Source organism: Solanum dulcamara, chromosome 7, assembly GCF_947179165.1.
Source record: "Solanum dulcamara chromosome 7, daSolDulc1.2, whole genome shotgun sequence".
NCBI classification, from domain to species: Eukaryota; Viridiplantae; Streptophyta; class Magnoliopsida; order Solanales; family Solanaceae; genus Solanum; species Solanum dulcamara.
Genome location: NC_077243.1, coordinates 792,770 through 801,144, shown reverse-complemented (window position 1 = coordinate 801,144; position 8,375 = coordinate 792,770). Strand labels below are relative to the sequence as shown.

General features: G+C 35.1%; 1 protein-coding gene across 1 annotated transcript; it reads left to right on the top strand.

The window, feature by feature from the left end:
• The first annotated feature begins 3,243 nt into the window (after positions 1 to 3,243).
• On the top strand, positions 3,244 to 7,389 carry LOC129893925 (probable GTP diphosphokinase RSH2, chloroplastic). Its single transcript, XM_055969369.1, has 6 exons — positions 3,244 to 4,360; positions 4,448 to 4,633; positions 5,406 to 5,866; positions 6,135 to 6,293; positions 6,374 to 6,725; positions 6,836 to 7,389. The coding sequence occupies exons 1-6, from the start codon at positions 3,659 to 3,661 to the stop codon at positions 7,136 to 7,138; spliced, it is 2,163 nt and encodes a 720-aa protein (XP_055825344.1). The 5' UTR covers positions 3,244 to 3,658; the 3' UTR covers positions 7,139 to 7,389.
• The last annotated feature ends 986 nt before the right edge of the window (positions 7,390 to 8,375 follow it).

Below are 8,375 nucleotides of genomic sequence, written 5' to 3'. Positions count from 1 at the left end.
TTTCCTACTTTTATGAACAATCCAAACACACGATACAATTAAGATGTGAATTTACTAAACTTAGCCACAACAATCACTACGTACTACTTATTTGGATTTGAACGTATTTAGCAAATTGAATAATGCAAAAGCATCCATATAATTCCACTATCGGCAGTGTATGTACCTCGTAATTTTTCCAATATATATAAAATTGTTCAAATATCAATAAAATTAGCATAATGTTATTCTCAAATAGAGCTGTGCATAATATGAAAAGAGATAAGAGCAAATTAGTAGTAAAATAAGACTTTTGATAAAGAGCGCCTAAAATAAAAACGTAACAATTACTAATATAGAACTAAGGGAATATCTTTCTTTTAATAAAGAAACCAAATGGAATATAAAATTGAATCAAATTGCAAATTGAGTCAGATAAATAAAAAATTGATTAGTGATTTAATTTGACTTGATTTGATATTCAAAAAAAAATCAGACTATATTTGAATTGGTTTGATTTAAATTAAAAAAAGTCAATTCGAGATCAAATCAATCCGACATGAAATATATAATTTTAAAATTTATTTTATACATAAAAGTATTTACTTGGATATAATTTACAAATATTTCTTATACTTTTTCATAGTTTTTATCTTTTAACATATTAATTTAATTTGAAACTTAGAATTTTGAGTGGTCCATTAAAAGTTATAGTCCATAGATATTACTAACTCTAATAAAATTTAAATTAAAATCAAATCAATACTAATACTAGCCCCCCCCCCCCCCCCAAAAAAAAAACAAAACTATTCAACACTAAGAATGACAGTAATGTTGAATATTTGTTTCGTTTATATTAGTTTAGACAATTAATATATATATATATATATATATATATATATATATAACCTAATTGTATTTTATCTTTAATGTTTAATCATGTAATTAATACTTTTTAGATTTATTTTAGCATGATTTAATACTTTTAAATTATGATCATTTTCATTATGACATATTAATTTGCAATATTTATTTAGTGATTTCATTATTATTTTTTGTGAATATTTTAGTGTAATCATTCATCTCATATTTTGTGTTATTTTCTTAAGAAACACCCTAGATAATTGTATTTTGGTAAGACTTAAAAAAATTTTAAAGCACAAGTTAATTATATGTTGGTATGAATATTTTACTGAAAAAAATCCAGGAAATTCAAAAAATCCGAACAAATCTGAGGTTGAAAAATTTGAATTTAATTTATTTAGTTTGATTTGGTTTATAGATTTAAAAACCGGACATAAATTATTTGATTTGGTATTTGAAAAATCGAAATCAACCCTATCATGTACACACCTATGTGTTGCAATAAATTTTAAAGTGATAAAAAAAGATTCAATCACAAATAAAATATGAAGAGACAAAGATATTTTATTAACAAACAATATGAGTATAATTCTGTTTCTTCTTTAATTCTTCTTTTTGAATTTTCTTTGTGATTCGACGATCGTTAACAACGTATTTTTCAAATATTTTATTTATACAGATATAAACTACAATTTAAGATAAGAGTAATCTACAAAACCTTAAACAAAACATGACTTTATCTTGTAGTCCCACAATATTTCAAATGTTAGGATATGATATGCAAGCAATGCTGCTAATTGGGTTATTAGTTTATTACTTACAAGATTCTCTTGTTTCATCAATATAATTCAAGCTCATTTGTATCCATGGATTGAAAAACTAACTTTTATCTTCTTCTTTCCCGAAATTGGCAGGTCTACCTCATCATTTCAATAAAAAAAAACATTTAAGAAATGAAAAAAATGATTAATTTGAGTGTCTTGCTTTCAATGTATCGAGAATTTATCAAAAACGATAATATTACTCTATTGTCGTTGGGTGTCGACTGGCAGATTCGAAGTTGGACACGTGGACTGTTGATGAAATTCAGAATGTACCATTCGCATTCAAAAGTCACAGCCGCCAAAAATATCGTGCAAGTGTTACGCTGCCACTGCTGACCACGTGTGTGTCCATGCTCCTTCTTCACACGACACGTTATACTATTCTCATAGTTAAACCCATTCAACTTACGGGTCGGATAAATTAACCCGTCCTTATCGCCTTCATACACCTAACACTCCTTCTAGAAACAAAATTGAGACGGGGACCGAGGGACAAGGCGGGTTCGTTGAATTGTTATTTGGTAAAAACATATTTCCGTATTTACCCTTCCATTTCCCTTGAAATTACTTGCTTTTTGGGCGGGACCCGTTATTCTTTCCCGCATCTAACGGGTGATAATAGACGGTCAGGATTTCCCCCGACATGTCCTCCCTATAGATCAACGGTTAAAAATCGTGCCCTCTTAAATCAGGATTTGGATTATATGTTAAGAGATTCATCAGTGGAATCCTGTATATTGGCCCCATTTAGAATTAGGAAAATAATAATATCTAAGTACAGCAGGCCAAGAAGAAAAAATAAAATAAAAACAGAACAAGTTGCCATTTTGCAAGAAATGACTAGGAAAAAAACTACATAAATCCCCTTTTTTTTAGAGATTCGAATAACCTTTTCAAACAGAGATGTAAATAACCATAAATAAAGAAACAGTACATATAATAATTGAAAGGAAAAGAAAGAAGGTAAAAGGCTTAAAAGTATTGGATGAAGTCATTCAATCACAATTAGTGAGTTAAATATTTCACTTAATAAAGCCACACTGGATTAAAATAATGACGTATCTGATCCCCTTTCTATTCGGCAAAAAAAAAAGATTAATTGTCAAACATAAAAGCATTATAACTGTACATTATAAAAATAGGTTTAATACTCCTAATCTAACCACTAATGACCTTATCTTCCAATGATTAAATTTGCACAAAAAGGAACTAGATGCAAGGCCGAGTTTTCATATTAATGCATCATTAAAAATTAAATGGTAGAAAAATGAGGCACTGACTAAATACCGTTCCAATCTTATCCGAACACTAATTTTCATTAATCTAATCTTATTTTAATCTATCCATTCGTACAATCCTTTCATTATTAAAATATAATACTTATTAGTTTTAAAACATTGAAAAAGATCTTACCAATAATTTAATTTAAAAACTCTAAACCGGAGAAACAAACGCCAAATGAAAAAGCAGGAAATTTCCCGTTATTTCAGAGACATCTCGAGGCTATTCCGGTCATTATACTTTTCGTATTCCTGGCCCCTAAGCAACCATAAAGAGGAGCATGAATGTATTGAATATCAACCCAAATAGTATTTATTTTCTCAGATAGGAGAAAGAAAGAGTAATTGGAGAAGAAAGAAGAACAATTCGAGTCAAATTCAGTTCTCTAACGTCTTCGATTCTCTTTTCCAACGATTAATTCGAATTTTTAGGAGTTGTTTTTTGTGTAAATTCTTGTTAAAGTTTCATTTTTTTCACTTTCCCCATTTTTTTTGGGAAAATAAATCACTCAGATCTTAACATATTTGTTGTATATACCGCACTTATCTTGAAAAATCTCTGAATTTATAGGTTTTCACACATTTGTTCAGGCTTAGATTGATTATTTCTGAATTGATTGTACACAATTTAGGGATTAGGGTTTCGAATTGCTGTAAAATTTGGATCTTTGGTGGTAATATTCAGAATTTCAGCTTCCAGATTGGTAGGTCATGGCGGTTCCGACGATAGCACTGTACGCAAGTCCGCCGAGTAGTGTGTGCTCTACGCCGTATCAATGCCACTCTCATGCGTCTTATGATTTCGATTTGAACGGTAGATCAACGTCGTCTTCCTCGTCGACATCCTCTTCGTCCCAGAAATCCATTGTCGGTGGCCTGTCGTCTCTGTTCTCTTCGTCAACGGTGAAGGCCAGCTATTCAACTGGAACGGAGGATTTGGGATCTTTGTGGCATGATAGAGGCGACGAATTGAGTAGCTCTTTTCGTTGTTCATCCCTGAGCTCGTCCTTGAAAAGGGATCAGAGTCCAGTTTCTGTGTTTCAAGGGCCTGTTTCATGTAGCACTAGTAGTAGTGGAATTGGATCATATTCCAGAAGTCCTCAAAAGAGAATTGCTGGGGATGTGTGTTCCATTCGTTCCGGGACTGGTGGATTGTTCAGTGGTTTTGTTAGGCACGCTTTGGGATCCTGCGTTGATCACGATCCGGCGACTTTTCAGGTCCTGGATGTAGATTCCCGTTCATCAGGGCTATTGGATGAACTCACCTTTAACATGGAGGAAGGTTTCTTAGAGTCCAATTCTGAACCTTATGCTAAAAATTTGCTGTTGGGTGCACAGGCGAGGCATAAAATCTTTTATGATGATTTTGTGGTGAAGGCATTTTATGAAGCTGAGAAAGCACATAGAGGACAGGTGATTGTTTCTGCTTTAACTTTTTACTAATTCCCTTCGCTATTAGAGAGTTTTAGTTTTTACTCATTGTATGTATTGGTTTTGTAGGTGCGAGCGACTGGTGATCCGTATTTACAGCATTGCGTTGAGACTGCAGTTTTACTCGCAACGATTGGTGCTAACTCGACTGTTGTTGCTGCTGGACTTTTGCACGACACACTTGATGACACTTTCATGACTTATGACTATATTTTCCGGACACTAGGAGCTGGTGTTGCTGATCTGGTTGAAGGGGTATGGAGATTGACTTGTTTATTCTTGTTTTCTTATCTGAAGCTCCCTGTTGACACAGTGTTTCTTAACTTTGGTCATTTAAACATGGACACCCGACTTTGTTTATAGTAACTTTTCCATATGCAAAGGGAGTAGCATTTAATTTTCAAATGTAGATTAAATTTCGGTGGTGTTACTGATTTGGTTGAACGGGTATGGAGATTGACTTGTTTTGTTCTTGTTTATTTATCTGAAGCTCCCTGTTATTGAAACTGTGTTTCATAACTTTGGGCATTTAAACATGGACAATTGACTTTTGTTAATGGCTTTTTTCCCATATGCAACGGGTGTTGCATTTAATATTCAGATGTAGATTAAATTTGGCTTTCGTTTAGGATTTGTTTTAGTAGGCATTTGGACAATACATAGGTTGAAGTTGAAACAAGAGTGTTGAGTTGAAGTTGAGAAAGAATATTTGGAAACTGCAGTTATTTTTGGGTAGTCATTTCTCTCTGCAAAAAATAGTTGTAGGTTTGCCATTACAATACATTGGTTCATTTGAAGTACTATGCACAACAAGTTTTGAATGTTTCATCAGTATTCAAAATGTCTTTGCAAATACTCGCGGCCAAATCACTATTTGCAAAAACTGAACTTTAATATTGGTATGAGCATATCTTTGATTAGTGAAGGTTAAGAGATCATAGGACTATCAAGCATCTACATTCTTCTATGTTTAATAATGAGAGTCCCGAGTGTTAAAACTTGTTTTAACTTGAATCATTTCCTCCAGGTGTCAAAGCTTAGTCAATTGAGCAAGCTTGCACGAGACTTCAATACAGCTAGTAAAACTGTCGAGGCAGATCGATTACACACCATGTTCCTTGCTATGGCAGATGCCAGGGCTGTTCTCATAAAGCTAGCTGATCGTTTGCATAATATGATTACTTTGGATGCATTACCATTGGCGAAGCAGCAAAGATTTGCAAAGGAAACTTTGGAAATTTTTGCTCCCCTTGCTAATCGCCTAGGTATCTCAACCTGGAAGGAGCAGCTGGAAAACCAATGCTTTAAACATCTTAACCCGGATCAGCACAATGAACTCTCGTCAAAACTCGTGAATTCTTTTGACGAGGCTATGATTACCTCTGCAGTGGGGAAATTGGAGCAAGCGTTAAGGGATGAATCTGTTTCTTATCATGTGCTTTCAGGGCGTCACAAGAGCTTGTACAGCATTTACTGCAAGATGCTAAAGTAATTTCTCTTCCCATTTAGTACTCTTTTTAAAAGTTGTATCAATGGATTAGGCTAATCATAATTATTTAGTGCCTGTAGTTAATAGATATACATGCTATTTGGGGCCTGTAGGAATCGTTTTTCTGCAGAGTATTGAATGTGATGATACATACTTGTCATTGTCATCACACCATAGAAACTTTTGAAGCCTTCTGCATTCCGTGCAATGTTGCTTTCTTACTGATGTTGACTTTGTGACAGTTAACAGTATTTTCATGTTCTACAGGAAGAAGCTTAATATGGATGAAGTCCATGACATTCATGGGTTGAGGTTGATTGTTGAAAATGAGGAAGACTGCTATAAAGCACTTCAAGTTGTTCACCAGCTATGGCGGGAGGTACCTGGGAGATACAAGGACTACATTGAAAAACCCAAATGCAATGGGTAAGCAGCATGAGAGACTTGATTCTGCCTTTCCTTTTTCTTCCGAGTTTTTGCACCTAATATGGTTGTGTAATTTTTAGGTACCAATCTCTTCACACAGTTGTTCTCGGGGAAGGCATGGTACCTCTTGAAGTTCAGATCCGAACAAAAGAGATGCACTTGCAAGCTGAATATGGCTTTGCTGCTCATTGGAGATACAAAGAAGATGACTGCAAACACTCCTCTTTTGTTCTTCAGATGGTGGAGTGGGCTCGTTGGGTTGTCACCTGGCAGTGTGAGACAATGAGCAGAGACCAGTCATCTGTTGGCCACACTGAGTCGATTCAGCCACCTTGCAAATTCCCAGCTCATTCTGAAGATTGTCCCTTTTCTTGCAAACCTGATTGTGGAACTGATGGGCCTGTCTTTATCATTATGATTGAGAACGATAAGGTTCGTCTATATCATTTTAATCTACCTGTGAATCCTGAAAGTTACAGAATTGATAATCATGGTGTCAACTATCAGAATGTGTTTTTAATTCTCGTGTTTCTGCTTTGCAGATGTCTGTGCAAGAATTCTCGGCAAACTCAACCGTGAAGGATCTGTTGGAGAGAGCTGGTCGCGGCAGCTCTAGATGGACACCCTATGGATTTCCACTGAAGGAAGAGCTAAGGCCAAGGTTGAACCATGAAGCAGTTAGTGACCCCAACTGCCAGCTAAGAATGGGAGATGTTGTAGAACTAACTCCTGCTATACCACACAAGTCGTTGACCGAGTACAGGGAGGAGATCCAGCGAATGTATGATCGTGGTGTAAGCCCTCTTCCTGCTGCTGCTAATACAGTTGTTGGTCTGAGGAGTTGAAAGCTGATGTTTTTCCCTTCTCCTAGATCAAGGTCTACCTTTAATCGTGTACATAATTACAAACGATAAGCATTTGGTACAGAACAGCCGTGGTTCTGTTTATATAAAAAATTAGGTAACTGATTTATTCAAGTCTCGACTTCCATTTCTTAGTGCTTTGGAATTGTAGACTCGCTTTCGTTATTAGCTGCTTTTCCATTTTCCCTGATATTTTTTATCCAATGGTATATACCTCTATTTTACCTTTTTCATTGCTCAAAGATTTCACTGTCCCTCTTCTGCTTTTATAGCTGGATTGCAACATGAAGTTTTACTACTTATGATTTTCTTGTATGTTCATGTAATCTGCTTTGATAACTGATTTACACAAACGTCACCTCTTTTGGGTCACTATTTAGATTTTATCCGAACAAGTGAAGATTCGTGTTTGATGTTTCCTTGCATATTGTTCAATTCTACAGATACATACAGTTGTTTCTGCTATTATATAAGCTCAATACTCGCTCAACAAACAGTTGTTGCTGTAATTAAAATAGCGGAGATACAATAGTTTTATAGAGGAGAACAACATGTTCTATGCAAAGAGAGGAGTACTTAATTTCGGTTGTATTCTATTCTAGTGATCTTCCCAACTCCAAATTTCTTAACGCAATGGTGTGAATTTTCTTTGATTACATGGAGATAAACATGATTCAAAGACGTGTACTGATTAGCACAAAGGACGAAATTAAAATCTGAGGTTCATCCTTCAACGTCTACTTCCACAAATAATGTTGCATAGAATTCTGCCATGAAAGCACACATAAGAGCATCACCAAAACACCAGCAAGACCCCCAGAGGAACTCCCAATTCTAAACACAGAGGAAGGTTCTGGAGATGCGAAAATCGAAGATCTACTCCCTCGTCCTTGTACTGATGATGAAGAAGTGCTTCTAATTGCAACAATCAATCCAGCCAGTAGAACAGGCAATACAATTCCTCCACAACTTCATCTCGTTTCGTAATAACTGCTCTCTTTCTTTCGTCTATCGACATACAATGGCGATAGAACTACAGCGGAAACAAGGGCTAGAACCATAGCTACTCCTTTGTGCATAATTTTCCATTGGGATCAAAAGGTTGATTTCTCGTTTGGTCAAAGAGAATCGACCTTCAATTGGATCGGATCGATGATAGTTCAATTTTACAACATTAAGTTGCATAGTGAAGGAATTTATAGAGGAGCAAGATGAGCTA

Bases quoted from the DNA above. Each gene is read 5' to 3' on its own strand.
- LOC129893925 (XM_055969369.1), top strand. From the start codon at position 3,659: ATGGCGGTTCCGACGATAGCACTGTACGCAAGTCCGCCGAGTAGTGTG. The intron at 4,361-4,447 runs GTGATTGTTTCT...TTGGTTTTGTAG, and splicing joins AGAAAGCACATAGAGGACAG to GTGCGAGCGACTGGTGATCC. The intron at 6,726-6,835 runs GTTCGTCTATAT...TCTGCTTTGCAG, and splicing joins TTATGATTGAGAACGATAAG to ATGTCTGTGCAAGAATTCTC.